Here is a 26,931-nt window from a genome sequence, read left to right on the forward strand (position 1 = left end):
GCCAGGCGCTAAGGAGTCAAATGTCGTCAAATGGCGGTCGATGGGGTTTATTGAGACTCACCAAGGAGATCCTAGCCGGTTACAAGGTTTGGGTTGTTGAACGTGAGTTTCTTTTCACGCCAAAGATGATCGTTTCGTCGATCTGAAGAGGAAGAGGAACGTCGCGTGAAGGCAGGAGGGAGAAGTGACACGTGACGTGACCTGACGTGACAGGTGGTCAAGACCGTTAGTCATGTTGACTCGACCTCAAGCTATAAGTTCTATGCCCATGGAATTCTTGCTACACGACAACCATGTCCTCCACTATACCTTACGAGCTTGTGGAGCCTATCATTAACTAAGTCTCGCACTTTCCAACGCTTAAGAACTGTTGTTTGGCTGGGTCTATCTTCGTTCAGCCTTGCCAACGCCGACTCCATGCCACCCTCTCTCTCGATTTTGCCATGAGAGAGCATTCTCGGGCTCGAACCATCTCAAAAGCCGCAGAACACTTTGCTGAATCCCTTCACCTCGCGTCATATGTCACCAGACTTGACCTCGAAAATATTCAAGAGTCTCGTCCAATCCGCGATTTCTTGCGCGTCTTACACCTGCTCACAAACGTTGAACACCTCAGCATCGCGGTTTCAGAGACTTACAAGGACAAGTGGAATGACATACCCAAGAAAGTCACTTCGGCGATCTCCAATTGGATTGAGCAACTTTCTGGAGCACTGGACACTCTTGTGCTGCTGCGACTGAGGATGATCCCATTCCCGATCATGCTGCGGATGGTCACAATGACCCGCTCATTATCTATCGTGGACAGCAGTTTGGAAACCCCCAAATCAGCCCCTTCCTTACCGGATGTCAAAACCGACCTCCATCATCTTAACTTTGTGCGGAGCCCAAGTTTTGCAACGTTCATCCTCCGACGAGAATATCGAACGCTTGCCAATCATATTCGCTCTCTCGTTGTCCAACCGGAGGATAATGACACTGCAATTCTGTGCTCACTCGTGGCCCCGAATATTGAACGCCTTCGCATTACATTTATGGGCAAGTTTGAACTCCACCATTCTAATCCTATTTCTGATACTTTCGGTAGAGGTCAACAAAGTGCCGCCCTCCATTTTTCCCTCCCATTGCCCGAATCTGACCCATCTTCGACTGACCATCCATTCCCACCTAATGAATGACAATCTCGTCTCCAACTTTTCGTTCTCTCCGCTCCTCCGTGTCGCCTTAGACCCTGCTTCCACCCGCGGGTTCCGGTCCTTGACCTTCTATATCATAACGCATGTCGATGCTCACTACCGCTCCCGACGATTTGCGCGCTACACGTTTCCCAAAGCCATCGCGATGATGCGCCTGGACAGTCTCCTTGAGCGGCATCCAACGGTCAAGTCTGTCAAGTGTTTTGCTGCGTTCGACTCCCGCGACGACCCAATCTAATGCTTTGAGCCCTTCGCCGCAGCCGTGAGGCAACAGCTCCCTGGGGTCTCGGCAAAGGGAATGCTTGACATTGTCTCAGGTGAGAAGTACTTGATCCGGTTGTTTTCTGTGCTCAACAATATGATAGCAATAACAGCACCGACTCGGGTTTGAATGGGTTGGCTCGTGCCTAGTTGGCCAATACAGAAACGAGCGTGCAGGGAACAAAATCATTCGATTTTTCTACCAAGCGGAGTGTTCTTCAGCGGCGCTAAAAACTACGCTACTCGTACAGTATCTGCATGTCGTCGGCGACTTTTGTTAAGAGACATATTATAGCTGGTCACGGAAGGAGGGAAAAAAGGATGAGAATGAACTATTAGTCTTTCATCCACTATCACACTCGACTACCAGCAATCCTTTGGCTACGGTCTTGGGTAAGGCGCTCTGTAAAGCTGCTAAAAACGCGCTTTCGGCCGAGGCCGCCTCTTCTCCAAGCAACCATATGCTCGCAACCCAGAGTATGGTGGGTGACTGGGGGTGAGCGTCGATAAAAGCATCTAGCTCCGACAAAGCTGATGTCGTCAAGCTATCAGAGCGTTCATTGGGATCTTCCATGAAGCGGACCTTGATTGTGATGTGAGCGAGCGATGGGGCTTTTATGGGGGGGAAAGATCGCGCAATAGTAGTGCAGCCATGATCAAATTGCGAACGGAAGGTGCCTGCATCAATATATGCCACTGAACCAAGTTGACATTCGATTCGAACTGTGAGCTGACGCAAATGTGGCAATGAGTCTAGATCTGGGAGTACAAGTGGTTGACGTTGGTCTGCTATGCTCTATGTGAGTCATGGTCGCCAGCGGTCCGTTTTCTCTGGGACTTACAGGTGATATCAAGGTCCAGACGCTGAAGAGTATTACCAACGGCGAGGCATAGATGTACGACATCGCGGGGAATGTTGAAAACGGTGTCGATGGAAAGATGGCGTAGAGTGGGAATGCACCGTTTGAGCTCCGGTTGCAGCAGGATTTTAGCCACACCGTTGCTTTGGTCCAAGCCCAAGTGTCGGAGGAGGGAATTTTCCACGAATTGTGCCTTCGTCTGACGGTCCGCCAAATTTGTAGATGAAAACGTAGCGGAAGAGACGAATGGCAGGATGTGGTAGATGATTGAAGGCGGGACCTCTACCAGGAGCGACATTCGAATATAGCGAAGAGATCCTCGTATATGGAGTAACCATTCGAAGAGTACCTTTTGCATGCTTTGAGGAAGAGCGCCCCAAGAGGCGTCATGATTGAACGATGGACCCCCTCCTTCCATACGGAGAGTCGCCACACGAGTGAATTTGTCTAATACTAAGCCCATAGCCAGCGCACATTCTTCCGGAGATTCAGATTGTCCCTTCCGAGTGTATGGAGATATTTGGAGCAAGACTTCCCGAACATAGCCGCCCAGATGAGGGGACTTTGAAAAATGGGCTACAGCGTCTATCCACTGGTTAGAGTTGACACTGAATTTGAAGACGCATTCCCCGTAGAGCCTCTCTTGGCAGGGGGAGCAGAATTTGGAGCATACAAGGGATGTCGTCTTCAGAGATTTCCTGCCCTCAATGTTACTAACGATGAGCCGCGTGAGTTCCGGAGGGAGTTGGTCCATGCCTTTGCCCTTGCTGAAACCCGCCGAGACCGATGGCACTGTCTGGCTACGGGAGCGGCAACGGGGATCGAGGATGAGCAAAAGGAGCGTGAGGAATTCTAAAAACTAGAACGTGACTGACGATCGGCGCTGGATTACGTCACCATACCTCGGATTTCTTTCCTCCGCCATGCCGGTCGACCCTGAAGCTCAACCAATCTCCTCGTCATCCAAGGCATCCAAGGCAACAAATTCAGCTCATGGTCCACCCAAGACTAAACGTCGACGCCTTCCGAATGCCTGTGATATATGTAGAAGGCAAAAAGGTCGGCGCTCCTTAAATAGCTCACAACAACTGGACTGAATGGCATCCAGCTCGATGTACCACGACATCTTAAACTTTCTTATTGCGCACTAAAGCTCCCTGTAGGCGATAGCGCGGAGATGCCAGGTGGACGATGTTCGAACTGCATTGCTTTTGGGTCAGAGTGCACACATTCGTATTTGGGGAAAGAGGCACGTTAATTCTCCCAGTCTGACTCTAAGATTCACCTTGTCCTTTCAGATTGGAGCTAGAACTATCGCGAGCTCCATCCCCCAACGATCTGCCAAAGACCACATCTCTGCCATCCTCTCGGGCTCCCAAGAATATACGACAGGAGACTACCAAGTCCTGGTTGCCATCGCGCAATATGCAAGGAGGCTTGAAGAGGCCTTTAGTATCAAGACAACTCTCGCAACACCCGAAGATGCAGCTGCTTCACCAGCCTATCCATCACCAGAATCATCCTCCGGCGAAACCGACGGCGACGGCTCGTTGGACAGCGACGATGAGGGAGTGCTTCTGGACGAGAATGTACCCGACAGATTGCGCGAAGTTGCGCGAAATGCGTCTACCAATCGATTCTATGGACGGTCAAGTAGCATCAACTTCGTCAAAGCATTAATGCGGGTCAAAATTGAAGCAACCGGTGAGGGAATAGCTCCTCGGGTCCAGTGGGCGCGTCCTCAGTTTTGGGGAATAAAGCCTGTTCGTGTTCTTGATTCACTCGACCTGACTCTGACTCAGTCGCTAGTGGGAGCGACCTACCGAGATTTACGTGCCTCAAATCTTCCCCGAACCCGACCTCTTCGACTCCCTCGTGAAGCTTTATTTCCTTCATGTCAACCCTCTCACGTATATTCTCCACGCTGCTACTTTCCATCGCGCTGTTGCTGCCGGTCTTCATCTGGTCGATCAGAAGTTCGGCTCTGTCGTGCTCGCTGTGTGTGCGATTGGAGCTAAGCTGTCTAACGACCCACGAGCGCTATTGGAAGGAACCGATGACTGGAACAGTGCTGGATGGAGATGGTGGAGCCAAGTCCGACCCATACCAAAGAGTTTTGTTCAATGCGCGACTTTGCATGATTTGCAGCTTATCAGTGTTTGTGAACACTGTCTCCGTTGATTTGTCTTAATCATGTTCTTATAGCTCGCCGCGTTCTATTTAGGCTCATCCTCGACACCGGAAGTTTGCTGGACAACAATCGGTGCAGGGCTTCGAATGGCAACAGACGTTGGAGCTCATAAACGTATGCGGTCCAGTGGAGACACCATTCGATCCGAGCTCTACAAACGAACATTCTGGACGCTGCTCTGGTCGGACGCTATCATGTGTAACCTGTTGGGACGGCCGCGAGGCGCTTCTTGGAAGGAGTCGGTCATATTGGTTGCCTTCTAACGGTTTGATTGACGGTTTCCCAGTATCGATCTGGACTATCATGCTGTTCTCGAAGGAGAAAATCCACTGGTTCGACCATATGCCGCGTGCCTTATCAAGTTGCTCAATATCCAGGCCCAAGTCCAAGACATCATCGTAAGACTTTCCTTTCGCCGTTTTGTCTATTTACCATTGCCGCAGTATGGGTCGAAGGACGCGCAATATCGCCAAGGAATGGTTTCTGAACTCGAGTAGGTGTTTTCGATTGCGGTTTTCTCTGGATAACTTGGTGTAGCTCCGCTCTAAATCAATGGGCCGATACTATTCCTCAAGACTGTGTGTCTCCATCCGCTTCAATGCGTCGTCTCACTTTCTTCAGTACGATGGGACCCGAGTCAACCGGATCCAGTCCAAATGAATCAATCTGCCGTTCTCTATACTATCTATTATGTGAGTGGTACAACCTTCTTTTGCAAGCATTGACCGTCGTCGCAGCACAGTAACGGTTTTCCTTCCTGCTATGGTATCATCGTCTTTGACCAAGTTACAGCTCAAATCCATCTCCATCGCCCGTTCATCCAACCGAAAAGCCCTTCGTTATCGGCTGTCAGCGAATATTTTACAACTTTTTTAGCCAAAGACTGACCCGACGACAGACCTCATTCCCCTCACTGGCCATATGCTGGAACGCAGCAAGATCGTGCGGGCATGTGATGGAAATGCAGTGCAAGAACGGTCTGGGGTTGCTTTGGAGCCCGCATGTCATGGTATTGTATCTTTTCATTTGGGCTTGGGAGACTGATTTGACACAACCAGGGTGCCATGTTCGACTCCGCAACCGTCTTGCTCATGAGTGGCTTCCATCAATCGCGGCCGACGACGGACGAAAATCTCTTGCGATGCCTGAAGGTTTTGCGGCAGTACGAATCGCGTTGGCACACAGCTGGTCAGATGGTGGACATCCTCCAAGGGATGCTGGAGGTCGACAAGATGCCTGCCTCCCTCAAGCGCTCGCGAAGCACTGAAGACGAAGCAGACTATGTCGAGGCGACCCCGATCAACGCGCCGACCCAGCTTGGCCCTATTCCGGCCATCGAGGAGCAGTTTTACATGCCCTTGCGAACAGAAGACCTGGGGCGACTGCCTACATACCCGCAGTATGACGTGGACTCGTTTTTGTTCTACCCGGACGCGTTTAATGCGCTGCAAGTCATGAACGCCAATAGCCCGGAGCAGAATGGTCAGCACGATTGCGAGAATGGCTTTGTTTTTGGCTAACGATGGGCAGATTATGGGTTAAGCGGGGCGTCTGCGGGTGTGGATACTAATGGGTTAGCTTTCTTTGTTTTTTGTATTTCGAAAGCGCTGACGAATGGGTTGGTTAGGTGGGACGGCTGGACTACGTATCCGAATGGCTATTGAAATGAGTATTAGACATAGAAGTGTTGTGGATGTAAACGGAGGACCATTAATGTTAGCTTTATCACTCAGACTGGCCCTAGTGCTTGACAGTCGGAGAATGGTTATGGCCGCAAGGCGCGCCAAGGACTTGAGTTTACAGTCGTGGTGCTTATCTGATCCTCATTGTTTGCACGAGGCTTCACGGAAATGAAACGATGCCGACAAATGAGGCTGTTTGGGAACTTGAGTCAGAAGCGGAGACCCTCGAGGGAACGTTAACGAACGAGAACGGTAGAGTCAAGTATTCACACTGGCAGACGGAACTGAATCGACGGGTATAGAATATTTTCCTTTGCTCACTGACAAGTTTTACGGGTGATAACCTTGGAATTCTTGGATCTCAGCGCCCACCTGTCAAGAATTAAGGGCCAAACGTCACGAATCGGCATCGCCCTACATGCAGGAAACATAAAGGAGAAACCTTGTCGACTTCACGACACTACTAGTAGCAGTAACCCCCTCGAAGCTATTCTGCGTTAGAGCCAATGCTGACGAGGATTCTCCTGTGAGCTTCCCCTGCTCCACAAGCTGGTTTCGTCAGTGACGTGGACTGCAGTATAGTGGGTCTTCTGGTGCTCGTGATTGTCGCGTTCGTGGTTCTGGTGGTCGCTTCTTCCGAACGACGAAAGCGGAACGACAATAACGAGGTGCTGGTTTCCGTCTGGAGGAATGAACGAAGCTGACAACACACACAGGTGCTTCCAACAGTTCGGTTGGAGGTCAAGCTGAGTTCGGAGGCTCGTCTTCCGGTTATTTGGCTCCAATTGTTATTCACGACTCGAACAGTTGGATGAGAAACGAGTAGCAAGCACGACCGCGTCGAAAACAGACTATTCGGCGCCGCACGTAGCGTTGCCAACACCCGCAGTCGCCTATGGCATCCGTCGATGATGAGAAAGCATTTCTTGGAATTCGTCCACGGAGAAGACTCAGATTCCGTCAATACCTGCCGATTGGGAGAGTATGGTCGAGGGCATCGTGATGAGAAAGAGTACTAGTTCAAGAGAATAGGATACATCGTACTGAAGGTGTTTCAGTCAGTGTCAAACGAAACGAGCAGTTTCGAGCTATTTAAGGAGTCTCCCTGTTTGTTCTCGACATATATCGCAGGCATTCGGAAGACGACGACGTTTAGTTTTGGATGGGCCAAGAGCTGTTGCTTTAGAGATGAGGCAACTGGTTCGTTGACTGGCAATTGCGGAAGAAAGAAACCCGAAGTCTGATGACGTAACGAGATCACTGCCCTTTTGACTCGACTCCTCCCTCATCTCATGGACCAGCTTCCTCTGGAACTACTTGTGCTCATCATCGATGACATTCGGGGTATCAAATCCTTGAAAGCAGCATCCCTTCTGTGCTCCAGATTTCGCGACCCTTGTCAGAAAAAACTCTACGAGGAACACACCATCAGATTTGGCGTGCATACCAACGACTGGATCGACGCTGCTACTCATTTCTCGAAGGCTCCTCATTTGGGCCGCTATGTCCGGCAAGTCTTACTTCAAATATCTCCCGTTGGGAAGCCCGACTCTGTGGAGGAATGTGCATCTGCCATGAGCTCGGTATTGGACAGATTCACTCGTGTCGTGACCGTTCGCATGGAAGGAGGGAACCAGTCGCTTGCCCAGGAAGCCTATTGGAGTATCCCTGAATGCCTGCAGAACAGAATCTTCAAATGGCTACTCGGTCTACGAGGGTCTCTTCGCCATGTTCGGATGTCGCTCCTTTCACGGGTCCCGCCTTCGATTCTTTGCTGCATATTGTCAGTCGTCTCGTCCCTCGTACTCAATCATATCGACTTGGCGGATGGTCAACCGGTTGGAGAATTATCACAGGACACCCATCTCCGACATCTATGCCTGAACAGCAGTAGTGTGGCGAGTTTCTTGCTTCTTCCAGAGCTCAAACATTACACTCACGCTCTACGCCATCTCTCTATCGACACTTTCTACATGCCGACCGTGTTCACGTCCTTTTGCCGCCTCGTTGCGGGTACTCTTAAACGTCTGGATCTTAATGTCCCCCGTCAGTTCTCACGAAAAACGAGCAGTATTTCGTCACTCACATTAACCATAGCATACACTCGTTATTCGCACAAGATTCGAGTCGCGCCCTGGTTCCCAAAGTTACGCAAGCTTGCGATTCGGATTGAGTATTACGGTGCTTCATTGGCATTTACCGACACAGCAAACAATGACATTCTCCGGTCGCAGTTTGACAGGGGCTGCCTCGCTATCACAAAATCGTTCTCCCCTGCACGCGCTCCACTACTCTCCCGCATTACATTTAAGTTCAGCTTCAATGAACTGCAACCAAATACGCCGCCCTATAGCCTCACCACAACCGCTATGTCAGAGCTAGACGACTTCATCGACACCCATCCTGGCTCGCCGACCGTGATTTGGGTTGCGAAGATATGGGTGCGTGGGGGGGACGCTGCTCAAGTCCAGGCCACGTTTTCAGCAGCTTTACATGGAGCTTTGCCAAAGATTGTAGCCAAAGGGTTGCTTGTCATCAAGTACAAATAATAACTTTTCGTATCCGAGTCCCGCTAGAACTGGCTATGTCCTGCTCATCAAGTTTCAGCTACCCAAGAAATATTTCGTGTTAAAGTACTACCTCGAACAAGACGACACTCTGCAGCCCAAGGCCACTTTTCAATCCTCCTTCCAATACCCTAGTGCTCAATAATCGTCTTCGGAGGGTATCACCACTTCATTCCATCTGACAAGCCGGTGCTCCGCAGCCCACGGCATACTCTGCAGTACCCGTTCTCCAATTGTCTCCACTGGTTCGAATCCAAAGTCGATTTCCCAAAGGCAGAGCGGTGGTTTCGGATGGACCTTCAGTTTGCGGTCCACTGCCTTGGCGACCTGCGCTAGTAACATCAGGTCTTGAGTATTTATGAACAGATGCCATCGCAGCTCAATGACGAGCGTTTCCAGGACCGGGCAGGTAGCGGGGGAAAGAACGGTGGGGAGCAGGGAGGACGTAGATTGGGTGAAGTGGACACACGCCGCTTGGTTGAGCATCATGGACAGCCGCACCTCCCGAAGGCGAGGGAAAGAGGAGGGAAAACGAGCATTTATATCGGTGTCTGTAGCTTGGTTAAGTGCTGATTGACTCAGAGTCATGGGAACGACTGACCAACAAGATTGAGAGTCAAGTGTTCAAGAGTGGGGGCGGTCATCGAGGTCAAAGCAATGTCGTCCTCCGTTCTGAGTGCCAAAGACAGTCGGCGAACGGCGCGTATATGGGAGACAAATTCCGGTAGGCAGAGCAGCTGGCATGCTATGATGGACTTGTGAACCTCCAACTCCTCTAACGCAGGTGTTTCCGCAGTCTTTTCTTGTTCAAGCTCACGGAGGATGTCGCGCGTGAGTCTTGTGAATGAATATGAGAGACAGACGCGTGGGGAACCGGAGAGAAGGGTCCGAATGACGGAGAGTGGTGCAGCTTCGAGGTATCGCGCCGTTATGCGGACCAGACTGCCCTTCTGGCTGTTGAGAAAAGACTGGACAAGCAGAAGGCGCTCGAGTGCACTATTCTCTGGATGCCCCAGCATAAGGTGGGTTCCAGACAAAGTCACTGAATGGACAGACGAGAAGAGGCCCAAAATCTGCTTCACCGTGGCATGGACCGCTTGCGGATTCGAAAGATGCCAACTTGAAGTCGGATTTCCGACGTGGATATTAAGCCGCGTTATGAATGATGCAAGTCTACCCCCACTGGACTGGAAGTGTTGTAGAATCTGTTCAGCAGTGCGTTTCCTTGGATGGTTGTCCTCATCATATGCAACAGTTATCGTTCGAAGGCAAGCGCGTTGGCTCGATTCACGGAATCTTGTGTGAGTGAGGGAGAAGTTGCGGAGGGTAGGGAGATCGGCGTGCACAGCGATATTGTCAAAGAGCTCGAGTGGTAAGTTGAAGATATAGGCCATGATCAAGGCTTTTTGGATCACGTGCTGCATAGTATCTTGACCTTGACGTCCCCATCCACCACCCTTAATTCGCCTCATCTACCTCGAAAAAGAACAAAGGAGAAGAGCCCCAAGCCCTGATAAATGTTTCATACTCGCCGGGGCAGATAGCAGCGCTCGCGTTTTGGTCTATTGTGCGTCCTTTGAGTCAAGGCTCGTTTTGTCGGTTAATTAACGCAGTATGATACACCCTGGTAGCACTCAACCAAACAGTGGCTTCTTAAATCCACCCGAAGACGCACACAAACATCCTCGACCCGTTCGTCGCCAAACTCAAGCCACCACCAGGCGTCGTTTTTCTCAAACGCTGACCATCATCCTCGACCAGGACAGCGAGAAGGGAACGGGGCTTATTGTTGTCAATGCGCATGTGTTCAAGCCGTATGACCTCATTGCGCTCATGTCACCCTCACAGAACACTGTCGCATATCATGGCTTCAGCACTTCAAGCCCATATAATCGCCATCCCACTCACGCTCCGCATGGACTATCGATTAAGACGCACGCTGGTTCGAAGGGCATTGGAGGACGGGGCCGTCTTCGACGACTGGTGGGCGATAGAGAAAGAGATTGTGAGGGTTACAAAGGGGAAAGCCTTGTTGTCAGCGGTGGGGACGTCGCTGAGACTACCGAAAGATGTGGCCAACTTGTGCGTGGTGTTTCTTTCTGTGCCTCTATCTAACTTCTGCGAAGAGTATATGTGCTCCCTCAAAATATTGCTCAAGCTGCATCGACTAAAATACTCTGTTGTTCTGGGGAACTGTACCTACTACGCACTTCAAGTTCATGTCTACCACTACTTATAAGTACTCTTCCAATCGGCACGTATTGGTCTGAAGCTGAATCTCTTCCGCCGGCGTGGACGAATGACAGGATTGAAGACTTAACCTCCGGACTCTTGACCCCAGTCGAACTGTTGAAAGTTTGTGTTGTCGGCTTCGTTTACCTCTCCAAAGGAGAACCAGCACATCGCGCGTGTCCCTCCGCCTTTGTCGCTCGGAAGCAACGACCACCAGGACAACGAATGCGACAATTACTAGTACGAGGACCAGAAGACTCACTAGTCTGCAGTCTACTCGCGAAGTCAATGTGTGGAACAGGGAAGCTCTGAAGTACCAACTTTGGTATAACGTGACCATGAGAAGACGCGAAGGAGGAAACGCAAATGGCGGGCTATGGCCCGCTTTGGACACAGATGAATTAACACGAAAAAAATGGCGGGAAAAGGCACGAGTCTTGTCGCAAACACTTGTATTTCAAGACAATTTCCTCAAACTTCTACTTATCGCTTTCTCTAATCGACGTTCCAAGCTTTAGGTGAGCTTGACACTCTCCCAGTTGTGGCTAAGTTGCGTGCATCAGCAAAGCTCCTGGTAGGAAATAATGGGACACCCACCCGGTAGGCGCAGTCGAGCAGCCCGAGCTCTTAGAGCTGGTGAACTGGGGCTTGCCCTTGCACTTGTCACTCCCCCCGCCGGACTGGAAGAACTGGATTTCGTGGGGGACACCGCTCCACGAGATGCTACGCGCGCTGCCTCCGTTTGTGAGGAAGATACAGTCGCCTGAGCCCGCGCCGTTACTGGTGGTGAGAAGAGTGCCGGTGCAGTCCGCGCCTTCGAACCACTTGACGGTCGCAGCGTTGGCCGACGCGACAAGCATGACGGAAGTCAAAAGGGTGAAGAGTTGCATGGTTGGGTTGGATGTTTCTGCACCGAGTTAGTTTGAGTTGGGCTGGTGAATGAGATGTCGACCCACCTGCTTGTTTCAGGAGGAGGAACTGGGGAAATATCGTCGAAGCTGCGAGGTATTTATCCAAGTGGGTGAAAAGGGCAGTGTAGCTGGAGAACAAAGCAAGTCCGTTGTCTGCGGGCTCGCTCCCGCGAAACCAAGCTCATCCCGTGGCCAGAGTTGTGGTTTCCCGCAAGCGGAGACGTAAACACGCCTGCTGATCCAAGCCAGCTCCAACGTTGAATAGCAGCATCGAGTTATGCCCGCATGTTGTCTTTATTGCAGACCTCAGAAACCAAACAATGTCGGGAACAACCCCACATGCTCTCTTCTACCGCATTTAGAGTTCTTGAAACTTTTGGGGAAGCGGGAGAGTTTCCACACGCCGCGGCGAGCCAAGCAGATTGAATTGCTGGTGCTTAAACTCGCTGTGGATGACCGTCAGCAAGTATTTCCGAGAAGCATGCATGTTCGCTGACCGACTTGACAATCGTCACACGAGGACAGCAATCAGGGTCGGAAATACGATTACAGTCTCTTTGTTATGCCAACGATGACTACGATTAGCACGATTGAATACGCTCTCAGAGCTGCGACAAGATTGGGAGTTGCAATGGCACAACTTGAGCTGTGAACGATTGGGTCAGTAGTTGCGAGGAGCGAACGAGACTACAAACACTGGCACGCACCGGTAACTGTAACCGAGAGGCGGGAAACCAACGGTGTTGCTCTCCAACAGCCAACTCCATACTATGCTTGCCAGGACTAAGAGGTCATCCCGATGACTCCACATAGAAGTAACGCTACACGGCGCCTGGTAAATGGTTAACAATGAGATGACAGACATGAGCACGCGTATTAGGGCACACCAGAAGACCTGGTGACGAAAACCAGAGACTTGATTCTCGAGCGGCTGGATGTTTGTCTGAAGTCGGTGAGTATTGCTTCTGTTGGTATTGCTCGCGGGTGTCGACGGCCTGTATTACAGGGAGGGGTGGGAATGAAGCAGAAATAAGAACACATACCCGTCTATGCCGACATACTAACAGCATCTCGATTCCGCAAACGTGTTGAGCACCTCGCTTTCTTGAGGTATGAGACTAGCCAGAAGGAAATGGCCTTGTCATTTATCTGCAGCAAATTCCTCTGTTAGACATGGAATAACCACGCGATACCCAACTTGAAACTTGAAGGACATACCAGAATCGCATTTCTCATTTCCTCTCAGTCTGCTAGTGCCGCAGCAGGTACCGCGTGTTTTCGTACAGTGAGACTCCGGATAGTCACCCGAAAGGATGCCCGCAGCGGGTTCATTTGGATGGGGTTGTGGTGGTGGTTGGTGAGAGCAAAGATCCGAGGTCTCGTGACCGCAGCTTTTCTTGCACAACAACTACCATGTTGCCCCCCGAACTTGTCGACACCATCGTGGAAAAGATTGGGGGCATGTCCGACCTCAAATCATGCTCTTTGGCTGCCTCAGTCTTCCGTTACGCTTGCCAAAAGCGTCTCCTGGCCACACTTTCACTCGGGGGCCCGGACATGTACGCACGCGCAAAAGGTTATGACGAGGCAGCGGCGCGTTTCGAGGCAACACCTTCTCTAGCGCTGCTCGTCGTAAACCTTAATATCTGGCTTTCGACCAAACCCATCGCAGCCCCCGTGGTCAACGCGCTTTTCTCCGCCTTGGTGCGAGTTAGCTCGTGTACTATTTCTGGTCAGGGCAATACATATGGTCGCCCCTTTAAATGGAAAGCTATCACCAATGGTCTTTCTCTGGCAGTAAGCCACTGGCTCTCTGCTGTTCCAGACGGCACCATGCGCTACTTCCACGTCTCTAACCTTGCCAACGTTCCCCAACGCTTCCTTCATGACATTTTCAGGGTGTTAGGGCCACGTTGCTTCCTGTCCTTCACGATGATGTCGGTAGACCAGGCGAGATCTGTGGTCTCGCCTCCGCATACTCCGCCGCCATTCCACTTCCTTTTCTCTGGCCACACCAACGTTCATCAACTATTGACCACACCCGACTCGGGCTTCGTCCAGTACTCGCAATCCATTCGCAAGCTCACTGCATTAGTCAACTTTGACACAGAACTCGACGCGGCTCTGCTCATTTGTGCTGCTGCGACACACAGCCTTGAGCACCTCCAGCTCACCCTCTCCGGTATGTATTATCCACCCATTTGTACTATTGCTTATGCTTTTTTTTTCAGCGCAAAGACTCCGCCAGCGCGACACGATAAATGAAGATGCTATCCCACGCCTTTTCTCTCTTCGACTCCTGGAGGTTGTCTGCACTGGATTCGACAACCAGCTCGAACACGACCACAGCTTTTCCTGGTTCCTCTCCCAGGTCCTCGCTCCGATGCTGCGCCCCGGGGCCACGCCATGCCTCGCGCAAATCCAATTGACACTAGCCGTAGACACGCTGGAGCAAGCGGTCAACGTGTACGTTCCATCAATCCGAGGCCTGCGAAAAGCCCATCTATTGCTTCATCACCTGGATAAGCTCCTGGCGGGACATAATATTCTTCTCCGCTTCATGTTCCGGACCGGTCACCTTCAGGCCGGGGCGGCAGAGCATCTGGAGGCGATTTTCAATGCGTTGAAGGAGAAGCTACCGAGTCAGGCGCGGAAGAATTTGCTCAAGGTTGTGGCAGAGCCCTCGTAGGACTAAATGTAAATTTTCATTGTTGCCCGTATTAGCCTGAACGGACTCTTGGAACAACGAGGACTGTGTGTGTGTGGACCCGATTACCCGACGCATCCCCATAGCTCAAGGCCCAGTTGCTAAAATGAGAGCCCATCTTCTTCGCAGCATTACAGAGGTTAACCGCATAGCATCTAGTAAATGGTTAACGATGACAAGTCCTGGTGCGAATTTGAGCCCACCAGAACAATAGCAACAAGATCGAGCATGATGGCGCTGGCGGGCTTGACTTTTGCTTGGTCTTTGAGGCCGCTACAGCCGAACGAGAGATTCTTAAAAAACTTTGCTGACCGCTGGGTTGACAAGGCCGTGTCGAGGAGAACGGGGAGGCTGGCCAAGTCGGTGAGTATTGCGGCCCAGAAAAGTGCGTTGCTAGAGCCTGAGAGCAGCAGCAGTCAGGCAATGAAGCGTTTGACAAGAAGTTATAACGCACAATTGTATTCCAACAGCCTTCTCGTAGACGACTCTTGTCGAGCATGGTGGCCCTGTGGCTTTGAGTTCGCTTGAAGAAGTCCATTGCGTAGGAGACTGTGGGCATTAGACAGGAAATAACCACACGAAGAGGACACACCAAGGTCCACCGTCCAATCGTGGATTTCAAAGACCACCCCCCTCTCCCTGCATCAGGTTAAGACCGCCGCTGTTCGTTTGTTGCCGGCATCTCTGGTAAGCATGCGTAGATAGTTCCATCCGGACAGGTTGAGCAATGTGTTGTGGTGGTCGAGGTCTGAGTCAAAGCTTTGAAGATCTCGTGATCGTACATACTCTCAAACAACTACGACCATGTTTCCACCCGAACTCATCGACACCATCGTGGATAAGGTAGAGGTAATGGCTGACCTCAAGTCATGCTGTCTGGCAGCCTCAGTCTTCCGCTACGCATCCCAATCGCGTCTACTCGCCAATCTCTCGCTCGGCTTTGAACATTATACAGGCACTGGGAAGCGTTATGACGAAGCAGTAGCCCGTTTTGAAGCGGCTCCGCATTTAGCCTCGCTTGTTGTCAACCTCACCATTTTTGTTTCCAAGTCGAGTGGGACCAGCGAGGTTATTACCGCCACCCCAACGCAGCTCAAGTCGCTTTTCGCCGCCTTGACACGAGTTGGCTCATGCACGATGGCGAGTTTCAATCATAGATGGGAAGATATACCTGAGAGGCTTTCTGTTGCTGTCGGCCACTGGATTTCGCTCGTTCCAAGCGGCACATTTCACCGCTTCCACATTGAAGGCATTAACAATGTTCCACAACAGCTCATTCACGATATTTTCAAGGCCATAGCGCTGCATTGTTCGCTCTCCTTCACGATGACCTCCACAACCTCGCTTGCATGCGTCAAAATGCCTTCATATACTCCCCCACCATTTCACCTCCGGCTCTGCTCCCGTTATGCTGACCCTCACCTCCTATTGACCGAACCAAGCTTCCTTCGATATGCACAATGTGTTTCCCGGCTCACTGTGTCTGCAGCTCACTCCACGGAAATTGAAACAGCTTTCCGCATTTGTGACGCTGCAACCCGCCGTCTGGAGCACATTCGACTGATACTTTCTAGTATGTGGTAACTGCGCTCGTGTACTTCTGTGCGATTCAAGCCCTTTTCAGATGGAATGAGGCCGCCCCAAAACGACGTCCATATCAAAACCCCACCATGCCTCCCTTCCCTCAGACTGTTGGAGGTTAACTGGACTCGAACCGACAAGCAACTCAAATTTGACCATAATTTCTCTTGGTTCCTCTCCGAGATTCTGGCTCCGATCCTACGCCCCGAAGTTACGCCAAACCTCGCTCAGGTCAACTTGGAGATAGTACTATATCCAGCAGAGCTCGACCGAGCTTTCCCTGTGCTCATCCAGGTCAAAATGTTCCCCTCCCCAATCGATCTCGCGTTGCTTCGCCAGCTGGACGATATTCTTGCAGGACGGGATGTCCTTCTCTGTTTCGTTTTTAGCACCAACTGTGTGGAGGGGGTTGCAAGAGATGTTGGAGACCTTCTCGAGGCGCTGAAGGACAAACTACCCAATCACGCTCGTAGGAATTTACTCTCTGTTGTTGCTCAGTCGTTGTGTGAGAGTAGCTCTGCGTTGCTAACTCTCAATATGCTGAAAAAGCTTCAGGCCTCGAGGACTGAATAAGCGCAACGGAAGAAGGAATTTCTCGGGGAAGTCGAATGCATACGGAAGAATGCCCACAACATTTCGGAAGAGGTGCAGATAGCAGGCAGAGAGGGTGGCTCGGGCAACTTCGTGAACACATAAAACATATATTTCTCAATTGTACCAATCGTGTTCTGTCTCTCGTTTCCGATTCAGTCTTCCCAGTTTATGCTCGTTTGACTACCTTGACACTTCGCCAATCGAAGCTGCAGTAGAAGCATCAGCAAACACCCCCAAGGTACGACGTTACCCCACTCACCCAGTTGGAGCGGTTGTGCATCCAGAGCTGTCCAAACTGACGAGAGGCTTGTTGCCACAGAGGAGGTTGGATCCTCCCGTCGAGAAGAACTCGATCTTCATGTTGTTCTTGACACCAGTCCACGCGATGCTCCGCGCGCCTCCTTTGAATTGGGTAATGCATTCGTCGGAAGGGACGTCGCTGCTCGTCTCGATGAGAGCGCCAGTGCAGTTCTCCCCGGCGAACCATTTGAGTGTGGTCGCGTTGGCGGACACGATGAGTATGAGAGGGGCGAAGAGGTGGAGGAATTGCATGGTTGTGAGTCTGTGTTCAAGTGAATGGGGTGGTAGATGGAAAAGTACTTTGACCCACTGGTTAAGTACTAATAGGCCTCAGAGCGAGGCTTGACATTCATCGAGAGCGGGAGACGCCACAGCCGATCTCATCTCGTTTCCCGAAATCGTGGAGTTCCCGTACTGAGAACTATTTGAGACGACTCCACATAGAACACCTGGTAAATGGTTAACAATAGCAACCCCGAGTAGAATTGTAAACCCACAACAGCCAATACCCCGCTTGCCTCCAGCTTGCCTCCCGTAATACCAGCCGAGAAGTTGGGTGGATGGCGGGCAAATGACGATTGACGAAATCGGAAAGCAATGATGTTTGTCGAGTTAGGTCGAGTAGTATTTCCCCCGGTGGAATCTAGCGTTAGCCCGCGCTCGATATCATCCTTGGAAAGAGGTCAGGGCACTGAGCGCAGGAGGTTTCGACGATACGCACGGCTCGATGCGCTGGTCCAAACTGCCTCTCATGATACCAGCCGGGAAAGACCGAGAAGTTGGTGGGATAGCGGGTACATTGGCATGACGATTGAATGAAATTGGGGGGAAACCAATTTCGTCCAGTTAACTTGAGCGGTAAGCATCCTCCTCCCAGGGAAATCTAGCGTAAGACACACATTGCTAGCTGCGAGAGGGTTCAGGTGACGAGAATATTGTCTGAAAGTGAGAACATACGACAATGCCAATAGCTATGGGGATCTTGTCGTCCTTCGATGACCTCTCTCGTTTTCTTCATTAGTACCACCGGTATTCGATTGAGCCAGTATGTTGCGAGTTGCTGAGGACCGCTTAGAAGTAGATTCCTCTCAGTGTTCATCTGGATGAAACGTCGTGCGAGGTGGTCGTGGTCAAAAAGATTTGGAGTCTCGTGACTAACCACGGCATTTCTGAATCTTGCAAAAAACAGCAATGATGTTTCCTCCTGAACTAATCGACCTCATCGTGGATAACATCCAGAGCGCATCCGACCTCAAATCATGCTGCCTGGCTGCCTCATTCTTCCGTTATGCATGTCAAAAGCGGCTCCTAGCCACACTCTCACTCGGCTACGATTTGGACAGAGGGGGAAAATGTTACGAACAAGCAGTAGCCCGTTTTGCAGCGAGTCCCCGTCTCGCGTTGTTTGTGATCAGAGTTGAAATCCAGCTTTCCACTGCGAAACTTTTCGCCACTGCTACGCAGCTCAATTCGCTTTTTGCCGCGTTGTCGCGAGTTCGCTCATTCACTATTCAAGATCGTGGTCACAACAAGGAATGGGAAGACATACCCAACGAACTTTCTGGCGCAATGAGCCACTGGCTGTCTTCCCTTCCAAGGCGCACAATACGCCACTTCCACATCAGCGGCATTCAAAACATCCCACAACGCCTTATTCACGATATCTTTCGAGCCATAGAGCCGTGTTGCTCTCTGGGCTTCACGGTGATGTCTGTAGATGATTCTAGTCTTATCTTAGAGTCAGGCTCCTCCTGGCCTCTATTTACTCTGCCACCCTTTGAGTTGTTTTGCTTTTTCAGCACCAAGCTTTCTCAGCTATTGACTCAGCCCAACTTTATCCAATATTCCAAGTCCATTCGCAAACTCACCGCGGTTGCAAATCACAAAGCGGAGGTCGTCGCGGCGCTGAAAATCTGTGCCGCTGCGAGCCGTAGTCTCAAGCAACTCTCGTTCATACTTTACGGTATGTCACGACTCCGCTCAAGTGTTCGTTATTCAACTCTCTTTAGCAGGGAGAACTAACTCCCAGCCCGACGTGCACTGTGCACAACCACATTCCCCAGGCTCTTCCCTGCCTTACCGTGTTGGAGGTCCACTGCAGTCGATTTTATCGTCAGCTCGAACACTTGTCTGATTTCTCCTGCAGCTGGTTTCTCTCCAAACTGCTGGCCCCGCTACTGTGTCCGGGGGTCACACCAAACCTCGCGCGCATCAACCTGCAACTGCGTGAAGAGCAGTCAGCTAGTGAATTCCTGGGCTCCCTCTCCTATGCGGCCAATCTGCAGGCGTTGCTTCGTCAATTGGACAATCTCGCAGCAAGGCATGAGACGAAGAATGTTGCTATCACCTTCGTCTTGCGGGTCGGTGCTGCAGATCCACGCACCATGGCGGCGATTCTCAAGAAATTGAGCGCGGGACTGCCGCGGCAGGCGCGAAAGAATCTGCTGAGCGTTGTTACCGAGCCGTTGTAAACATGCCAATGGCTCCGAGGCGTCCCGATTTTCACCATTGAATCTGAATTTTCTGAACAACTCCACTCTGAAATACTGATTTGACAAGGCGGAACCCATTTTCGCTCATTGCTCAATTGCTCCCTAGATGTGATGTAAAAAAAGTCAATTGCTACTAGTATGCTATAGTGTCTTTCTTGAACTGTGCAATCTGCGCTTGAAAGCAAAAAATGCCTCAAAAATGCAGGCCCTCGCTCATTCCGCCGACGTTCTCCAAATACGAGCTCCACTGCTCCCAGCTAATATCCCGAATCAACACACAGTCTGATAACAAGAGGCAGAACGGGACATACTAAGGGTTTATCGGAACGTCAAACGCTTTCGCGGCAGGCGCGCGTGGCACGGGAGTCATCGGGTCATTCAAAGCCGCTGTGTGAGCGCTTAGTCGGAGAGAACAAGTAACAGCTGCCGAAACACACACCTTGTGCGAGATAGACAATTTCTAGGGGCAATGTCCCGGGAACCTCGTCGAACTGGGCGTCAAGATGAGACGATGGCTGGTACAGCGACTGTTGCTCTCGAGACACGGCAAAATGCGGGTGAATTGGCGTGTTGCTGTTTTCGAATTGCGGATGGACAGGGAGGCTGCCCAGTTCTGTGGCGTAAAGCGGCATGCGACCCATATACGTGTCGGCAAAGTCCAGCGAGATATGTTCGTTGGAGGGGTTAGCTGTGGCAGGCGAGAACAAGTGCGTTGTCTCCGCAAGGGATCGTTCTAGCGCCTCCATTTGCTCGTCCACGAACTGAGGCGAAGAACCTTCGGAGCCAACCGACAATGACGGAGGTGAATCTGCTGGACGTTCCGGCTGCATTTGCTGGTCTTCTTCGTCCTGCTCCCGTGGTCGCTTCGACTTGTGCTTGCTCAAGTTGAGCATGGCATCGATAATGTCACAGGAGCGACCGGCAAGTCTCCATCTAAACTCCCAATCAGCACCGTTGACCACCAAGAAAAGCTCCATACCGCCGCTCATACAACCGCAGTACCATGACGCAGTTCTTCACATCTGCTGTCGCGCGATCAAAGTTATCATGGCCGTCTGTCCTTGACCTCCCCGAATCCCCCAAACGCCAGACATTGATGAGGAGAATAACCGCTGCATCGAACAAGATGCTCTGTGCCGTATGATGAGAACGAGTCGATAGATCGGCAAAGAGGCCTCACAATCATGCTTGCGGCGCAGATTACGCCCCGGCCCCGCCTCGCTTGAACCTCCAGCACATGTCCGATGGAACGAGCAGCGTTGGCGCAAATTGCCATGGACGGGAAAGAGATCTATGGCCTGCATTAGCTCGAGTCACAAGCAACAAAGGAAAAGATCAAACGGTTGTTGGGGACTCCTTGCCTGGCGCGGTAATAAACGGTCGATGGATCAGTATTTGCGCTGGTGGTAGGTCAATCCAAGATATTGGGTCCTCGGAGCACTTACAGTGGTAATACGACGCATATCTGAAGGGCCCAGTTAGAGTATGCTTCTAACACAAAGTGGAAAGCACAAACAACACGGCTGACTGGTCCAAGAAAATCTGCAAAAAGTGAGCGCCAAGCGGAACGGGCTTCAAGACGTTACCTGGTTCTCCTGTTGCGGATTCCATTTCACTACCTCCATTTCGTTAGATTTGTCCTCAAAAGATGGTCCGCAACACACGATGCACTGGAATGGCATCGATCCATTGGTTGACTGCCGAGCTAATAATATGTCAGCAAAACCGAAGACAAGGACACCATTGAGAAAACACACTCCAAAGCGATGATATCGTCATTACTCGGCTCCCTTCGGTCCACAGGATACTGTTGAAAAGAGTTGTGATAAAGTTTCCCCAGCAGAAGAAAACACTAACCACACGAGTTTGAATGTTCACATAAAGGTCGACCAGCTTGAAGTACGGGTGGAAAAAGGCGTGAATAGACGGTTTGGATGATGATGATGTATTTCCTAGTTCAAGCTGCTGTTGTTCCTGGATTGTTGCGGATTTGCTTGGAGACACAGTCCAGTATTGGTCGTCGAGCGGGGTAGGAAGAGGGGCTTTGAAACTTTTCAGGCTTGTAAGTTTTGGTTTCGTGTGAGTAGATCGAACAGACCTCGCCACGGAGCGGACTCGTCCCTTAAACGCCGACATGAGCGTTTCCCAGAAAACGAAGATCCAGAACACGCGTTTGTATAGCTCGACATCCAGCGGCTCAAGCTGCGTGTTGTAATACCACGCTTCGTGTTGGGCCGCTACCGCATGGAGGAAACGGAGTCCGACACCGATATGGAACCAGCATTCGTCTGGAGTGGAGGACGCGGAGAAGTACAAGACACCGAGCTGTAGAAGTTGAGCTGAACAGTGGTGAGAGACAAGGGAAAAACGCACCGCCAGTCGTTGCAGCCGCAATAAGGACTTAGTAGCATCGAATGACGCACTGGTTGGCCGAATTTGGGAGAAGTATTTCCAGCCTGCACTGTGCTCTGAATCTTTCTCCTCAAGAAAGACGCGCCGGTCATCGCTATACTTGCTCGCGACAGCACAGACGGCAAGCACCACTTCCCCAAACGCCCGCTCGCTCAGATGTCGTTTCGAATCTAGCGACCGTTCAAACGAAGTTCGGTGGAGGATGCCGATAATAGGATTAATTTGTTCGAAGTAGATGTGGACAAGTGTTTTGAGGAGATCAGGTTCGGGGAATTCCAGCGGGGGATACTTGATGGTACATATTTCCCACTATAGACAATCGTTATGAGGGACAAGAGCAAGGACACGAAACACACTGAGGGCGGGGTCCAGAATTCTGTTCGTTGGAGACCAAGGACGTAGACTTGCCCGTGGTGGATATGCTTAATCGCCGTCTTGACGAAGTTGGAGGCATCGGATTTGCTGCCGTGCTTCTGGTAAGGGTCGAAGAGGTTGTTGACGCAGCTGGTAATAAGAGGGTTATGATATTCGACCCCCGCATCGTCGGGAGAAGGAGATTCCGATTCTTTTGGGCTGGAATGGTTCCGCAGCTTGGCCTCAGCTTCCGCTAATCTTTCCTCCAGGTCGCGAGCGTAGTGGCAGACCTCCAACAGCATATGATTTGACGCGGTTAGGTCGATTGGTGGGGCGTAGGATGGGGACACAGCGCCAGCCACGTAGTTCTGGGCCGACTTCACTCGGTCGGCAGACATCCTTCTTTGGTTTCCCTGTAGGCAAGATGAGAACCAGCCCATAATCCAGGCTGTTGCTAACGCACCTTGGTCCTCAAATGCATACAAGCAATGCCTGCTGATATGCAGTTCGTACATCGGTTGTTGGGCATTTCCCCGCTGTCGCCTGAGATTGGTGAGTGTCGATTTCAGCAAAAGAAGGCGTTGGGTACATCGAACTACGGCGTTTAGAAGTTTGAGCGAGGGATGGTCAGAAAGACGCACTTTTCTTCCTCCTGCAAGCATCACAGCTGCCCTGCAGCCTGCGCCGTTTGTTGGAGCCATTCTCTTCAGCATTTGGCATGGGGGTCAGCGGCGATCATGGGTTACCAAATCGACGTCACAGGCTTTTTCCTAACCTCAAGCTTCAAGCTTGACACGGCGAACGTTGGGTGAGCCAGCTGTCTCTCAAACCCATCCAACACATGCTGCAGCGCACCCTCCTCAACGCGCGAAACATATCCCGCTCCATGTCTACCGCAACAATCCATCTTTTCGACCCTACCGCGCCAACCGAGCCCGCTAGAAAGCTCTGGCCAAATCCATCCCCAAAAGCAGGCTCATCGCGCGTCTTCCACAACGGAGAGCAAGACTCTATCACTGCGCTGGCATCGCTGGGCCCGGACTTCGCCTCGAAAACGGCTAATGAGCGGAGGGAGGCAGTGAGGCGGCAAGTCGGGGGTTTGGTGAAAGAGCTAGCGTCGAAGGACTACGTTGAGCGGGTGGTGGTTGATACAACGCATGACGCGCATGCCTCAGGTACGTTGTCGCTGCCTTTTTCTTGCTTCTCTAACCTGTTCAATAGCCGTTGCCGCCCATTTAGCGACCTACAAGTTCACCCTCAAAACAGAGCCTGCTCATCGGCTCAAAGCGAACGGTTTAAAGCCGCTTGATGCGTCCGCCGAATGGGACCGTGGGGTTGTTTACGCAGAGGCCCAAAATTTGGCCCGGACTGTGCGTGCTTTTTTTCTTCCTGCTCGTCCTCGACTAATCGGTTTTGCAGCTCATGGAACTCCCTGCAAATATGCTTACGCCAACGCCTCTTCGCGCAGCGAATACAAGCCGAGTTTTCTGAAGTCGAAAAGACAGAGGTGATAGTAAGGGACGAAGGTGTGTTCTCCGTTGCTTTCAATTCCCAAAACTGATAGTTTCAAGCTTGGGCGAAGGAAAAGGGCATGCGGACATTCTTGTCTGTCTGCGGCGGGACTTCTGAACCGGGAAAAATTGTCGAAATGTACGCCAATCCATCATAATCCTTCAGTGTTCACCGTCCCGCTTTCAATCAGTCACTATAACGGTGCTTCCTCTAAAGACGCCGCCCCATTAGTTCTCGTTGGTAAAGGCATTACTTTCGATAGTGGGGGAATCAGCCTCAAGCCTTCTGCTGTGAGTTTCATTCGCTCTTATCGACAGTATCTGACAATCGTTGCAGGATATGAAGCTTATGCGTGGAGATATGGGTAAGGGCACGCATCCATTTTTCCTCGCGGCTCACGTTGCACCAGGCGGAGCCGCATCCGTAGTTTCTGCCATCCTCGCCATCGCCAAACTCAAGCTCCCGTTTGTACACCTTTCCGAGTTCTTTTAACCCACTTTTCTGACTTTGCGTGCAGTATCAACGTTGTAGCGCTCACACCGTTAGCGGAGAACATGCCGAGTGGAACTGCTACTAGACCAGGCGATGTGTCAGTTGTCCAGCAGCTCTGGGTGGATGTTGCTCATATGGTTATAGAATCTACGCGATGAACGGCAAGTCCGTCGAAGTCGACAACACGGATGCTGAAGGTCGATTGGTGTTGGCTGGTGAGTTTCGACTATCTTGAAGGAATGAGTTGCTAACGCACACACAAGACGCTATTTACTATGGTTCAACCGAATTTAAGGCTCACACATTGATTGATGTCGCGACGTTGACTTAGTAAGTGCTTCTTTCGGTCATTAAATTTCAGTCCTTGACCTTTTTCTTAGTGCTATGGATATAGCCTTGGGCGAAGTCTTCACCGGCGTCTTCTCCGTGAGTTGCCCGGTTTGTTAAACGGCTGGTTTCTCACATCTCTCAAGTCCTCCGATGCGCTCTGGGAAAAGCTCCACGCCGCTGGCGAGACCGAATACGACCGGTTCTGGCGGATGCCCCTCGACGAAGATTACGGCCCGCAGATCTACAGCAGCAACGCGGATCTCTGCAATGTCCTCCCTTCTCCGTTGTTGATACCTACCTGACACGAATCCAGACCGGCGGTAAACCCGGAGGAAGCGCGACTGCTGCACTTTTCCTGAAACATTTCGTTCATGGCCTGGGCACGACGATCGAGTGGGCCCACATCGATATCGCGGGCACGATGGAGGCGACGCGGGAGAAGCCGTACTTGCTGACGGGGATGACGGGGTCGTCTGTGCGGTATGTAATCTCGCTCTTTCATGGATTTGGCCTGAAGTAAAGTCTTTAGTGGGCTGATTGAGTATGCGAGGAATTTGGGGCAGAGGACAACTTGATCAGCATGAGCTCGTTAGTGGAGAGGAGTGTCAAATGAACTGAATGCATTCAGGACTCGCGCGGTCAATTCGTTCAGCGTCCATTTCTGCGTTTGCATTAGATGTCTTGGAACAAATTCTGCGTTGTTTCAAGACCTTCGAAGTGTATTCGAATTACGGAACGTTACAATGGTTCAAGCAACAACATTGAGTAAATCTTTGCGGGCCTGATTCGGTAGTTTATCACGCAATACCCCGCGAATCGCCTCGACATATGCATGCTCCTCGGACGCTTTCATGGCGACATTCCGAAAAGCAAAGGTAAGGAGGACATCATGACCGTGTCCTGCTACAGTATCGTCCAATTGGCGGAGTAGAGTGTGCGCACTTGCGGAGCGTAACAGCCGAATCAAAGCTCGGATGCTCGTTCCTTGCTCAGTATTTAGCTGTATTTTGAGCTGCGCCAGGTTTGGGGTAACTCCGGGCCGCATGAGCGGACACAAGAGTTTGAAGAGGAGCCACGAAAAAGTTAAAACCATAGTCGTGCGAAATGGTGATCATAGGACAGCGGACCCCCAACAGTTGAAGTGACAAAAGGGGCGGGATAAACTCAGCATCATGGTCGGGCTGCCAGTGAGAGAGTGATTCAGAGGCTAAAAAGCACTTGAATTATGAGAATCCGGGTATGATAGAGTCTGGGTCACATACCGTACATTGATAACTGGAGATGCTCGAGAGTGCGGGTTGCAGTGGCGCAAGTCTGGAGAGCCGCAACAAGTTCCGCCTGGTAGTTGACGGTCACAGTAACTGTGCGAATACCATGGGAGTATTGTACGAAGTTGGGCTTCGTCAATAAAGGAAAAAAGTTGGCGTTAGAGCAAGATAAATTGAAGGGCGGTGGAGTATGTGAAGGCCAGTCGATGGGATTAGCCTCGTCTACCGACATTAAGGTGAAAGACAATGAACAGCGTGGCGCTATGACCCTGAAGATATCATGGATGAACTGCTGTGGGACCTTGTAAATACCATGCAGACTGATTTTCTGCATTGCGCTGCCGGGAATGGAAGAGATCCAGTGGCTGAGAGCGAAGGAAAGGTCGCGTGGTATTTTTTCCCATTGACGATCGTCACAACAAATAGTGAATGAGCAAATTTGCGTCAAGGCGGCAAAAAGCGAATGGAGCTGCGCAGGGGTGGCTAAAAGTTTCGCAGTGGAAGGGTAGATTCTGAGTGTGATAACAAACAACGCGAGACGGGGGTTGGCTTCAAAACGGGCTGCTGCTTGTTCGTAACATTTTTCCCCTCTGTCTGGATAAGAACATCCGAGTGAGAGTGTGGCCAGGAGCCGCTTTTGACATGCATAACGGAAGGACAAGGCAGCCAGCCTCATGATTTGAGGTCGGATACGCTCTCGATGTCATGCACGATGATGTCGACAAGTTCGGGAGGAAGCATGGTCGCGGTTTCCTGCGAGAAATATTGTGGTCACGAGACTCCAAATCTTCAAGTCGTTGACCACGACCAACAGTCACTGGCACGACGCATGAACCTACTCACGAGCGGTTATCAGCAACTCGCAACATACTGGTGGTACTAATGAAGAAACCGAGCTAGAAGTCATCGAAGGACGGCAAAATCCCCGTAGCCAACCCATAGCTATGCTTGGCATTGTCGAGTATGTCCTAACTTTTTGACCTGAGCTG

General features: G+C 51.2%; 9 protein-coding genes across 9 annotated transcripts; 5 read left to right on the forward strand and 4 right to left on the reverse strand.

The window, feature by feature from the left end:
- Nucleotides 1-3,310: 3,310 nt before the first annotated feature.
- MIND_00559300 (Fungal-trans domain-containing protein) lies at nucleotides 3,311-6,172 on the forward strand (the record flags this gene model as incomplete). Its single annotated transcript, XM_037362367.1, has 14 exons — nucleotides 3,311-3,376; nucleotides 3,426-3,431; nucleotides 3,481-4,080; nucleotides 4,127-4,474; nucleotides 4,523-4,746; nucleotides 4,795-4,906; nucleotides 4,952-5,001; nucleotides 5,046-5,086; nucleotides 5,130-5,200; nucleotides 5,246-5,356; nucleotides 5,407-5,517; nucleotides 5,567-5,990; nucleotides 6,039-6,081; nucleotides 6,136-6,172. The coding sequence occupies 14 exons, from the start codon at nucleotides 3,311-3,313 to the stop codon at nucleotides 6,170-6,172; spliced, it is 2,244 nt and encodes a 747-aa protein (XP_037222659.1).
- Nucleotides 6,173-7,464: 1,292 nt separating this feature from the next.
- On the forward strand, nucleotides 7,465-8,739 carry MIND_00559400 (uncharacterized protein; the record flags this gene model as incomplete). Its single annotated transcript, XM_037362368.1, has 2 exons — nucleotides 7,465-8,236; nucleotides 8,288-8,739. The coding sequence occupies exons 1-2, from the start codon at nucleotides 7,483-7,485 to the stop codon at nucleotides 8,737-8,739; spliced, it is 1,206 nt and encodes a 401-aa protein (XP_037222660.1). The 5' UTR covers nucleotides 7,465-7,482.
- Nucleotides 8,740-8,895: 156 nt separating this feature from the next.
- Nucleotides 8,896-10,136, reverse strand: MIND_00559500 (uncharacterized protein; the record flags this gene model as incomplete). Its single annotated transcript, XM_037362369.1, has 2 exons — nucleotides 9,359-10,136; nucleotides 8,896-9,308 (listed from the first exon to the last, which is right to left on the reverse strand). The coding sequence occupies exons 1-2, from the start codon at nucleotides 9,774-9,776 to the stop codon at nucleotides 8,896-8,898; spliced, it is 831 nt and encodes a 276-aa protein (XP_037222661.1). The 5' UTR covers nucleotides 9,777-10,136.
- Nucleotides 10,137-11,503: 1,367 nt separating this feature from the next.
- MIND_00559600 (Membrane metallo-endopeptidase-like 1) lies at nucleotides 11,504-12,970 on the reverse strand (the record flags this gene model as incomplete). Its single annotated transcript, XM_037362370.1, has 7 exons — nucleotides 11,504-11,534; nucleotides 11,587-11,896; nucleotides 11,946-12,028; nucleotides 12,451-12,546; nucleotides 12,608-12,732; nucleotides 12,788-12,895; nucleotides 12,944-12,970. The coding sequence occupies 7 exons, from the start codon at nucleotides 12,968-12,970 to the stop codon at nucleotides 11,504-11,506; spliced, it is 780 nt and encodes a 259-aa protein (XP_037222662.1).
- Nucleotides 12,971-13,313: 343 nt separating this feature from the next.
- On the forward strand, nucleotides 13,314-14,589 carry MIND_00559700 (uncharacterized protein; the record flags this gene model as incomplete). Its single annotated transcript, XM_037362371.1, has 2 exons — nucleotides 13,314-14,082; nucleotides 14,132-14,589. The coding sequence occupies 2 exons, from the start codon at nucleotides 13,314-13,316 to the stop codon at nucleotides 14,587-14,589; spliced, it is 1,227 nt and encodes a 408-aa protein (XP_037222663.1).
- An 822-nt stretch (nucleotides 14,590-15,411) lies between these two features.
- MIND_00559800 (uncharacterized protein) lies at nucleotides 15,412-16,761 on the forward strand (the record flags this gene model as incomplete). The annotated part of the gene is made up of 2 exons (XM_037362372.1): nucleotides 15,412-16,180; nucleotides 16,232-16,761. 2 exons carry the CDS (start codon nucleotides 15,412-15,414, stop codon nucleotides 16,759-16,761), a joined length of 1,299 nt encoding a protein of 432 aa, XP_037222664.1.
- Nucleotides 16,762-16,948: 187 nt separating this feature from the next.
- Nucleotides 16,949-17,334, reverse strand: MIND_00559900 (uncharacterized protein; the record flags this gene model as incomplete). Its single annotated transcript, XM_037362373.1, has 2 exons — nucleotides 16,949-16,988; nucleotides 17,042-17,334. The coding sequence occupies 2 exons, from the start codon at nucleotides 17,332-17,334 to the stop codon at nucleotides 16,949-16,951; spliced, it is 333 nt and encodes a 110-aa protein (XP_037222665.1).
- A 2,433-nt stretch (nucleotides 17,335-19,767) lies between these two features.
- MIND_00560000 (uncharacterized protein) lies at nucleotides 19,768-22,881 on the reverse strand (the record flags this gene model as incomplete). Its single annotated transcript, XM_037362374.1, has 16 exons — nucleotides 22,804-22,881; nucleotides 22,343-22,753; nucleotides 21,948-22,295; nucleotides 21,673-21,899; nucleotides 21,432-21,624; nucleotides 21,332-21,381; nucleotides 21,239-21,279; nucleotides 21,161-21,189; nucleotides 21,091-21,116; nucleotides 21,020-21,039; nucleotides 20,916-20,974; nucleotides 20,755-20,865; nucleotides 20,554-20,705; nucleotides 20,014-20,507; nucleotides 19,886-19,961; nucleotides 19,768-19,831 (listed from the first exon to the last, which is right to left on the reverse strand). The coding sequence occupies exons 1-16, from the start codon at nucleotides 22,867-22,869 to the stop codon at nucleotides 19,768-19,770; spliced, it is 2,367 nt and encodes a 788-aa protein (XP_037222666.1). The 5' UTR covers nucleotides 22,870-22,881.
- A 345-nt stretch (nucleotides 22,882-23,226) lies between these two features.
- Nucleotides 23,227-25,249, forward strand: MIND_00560100 (Leucine aminopeptidase; the record flags this gene model as incomplete). Its single annotated transcript, XM_037362375.1, has 13 exons — nucleotides 23,227-23,515; nucleotides 23,562-23,710; nucleotides 23,809-23,866; nucleotides 23,912-23,990; nucleotides 24,043-24,142; nucleotides 24,189-24,316; nucleotides 24,370-24,441; nucleotides 24,489-24,559; nucleotides 24,608-24,674; nucleotides 24,725-24,770; nucleotides 24,818-24,943; nucleotides 24,988-25,154; nucleotides 25,204-25,249. The coding sequence occupies 13 exons, from the start codon at nucleotides 23,227-23,229 to the stop codon at nucleotides 25,247-25,249; spliced, it is 1,398 nt and encodes a 465-aa protein (XP_037222667.1).
- Between the last annotated feature and the right edge of the window lie 1,682 nt (nucleotides 25,250-26,931).

Source organism: Mycena indigotica, assembly GCF_014461135.1.
Source record: "Mycena indigotica strain 171206Taipei chromosome Unknown Mind.scaff0004, whole genome shotgun sequence".
Classification (NCBI taxonomy): Eukaryota; Fungi; Basidiomycota; class Agaricomycetes; order Agaricales; family Mycenaceae; genus Mycena; species Mycena indigotica.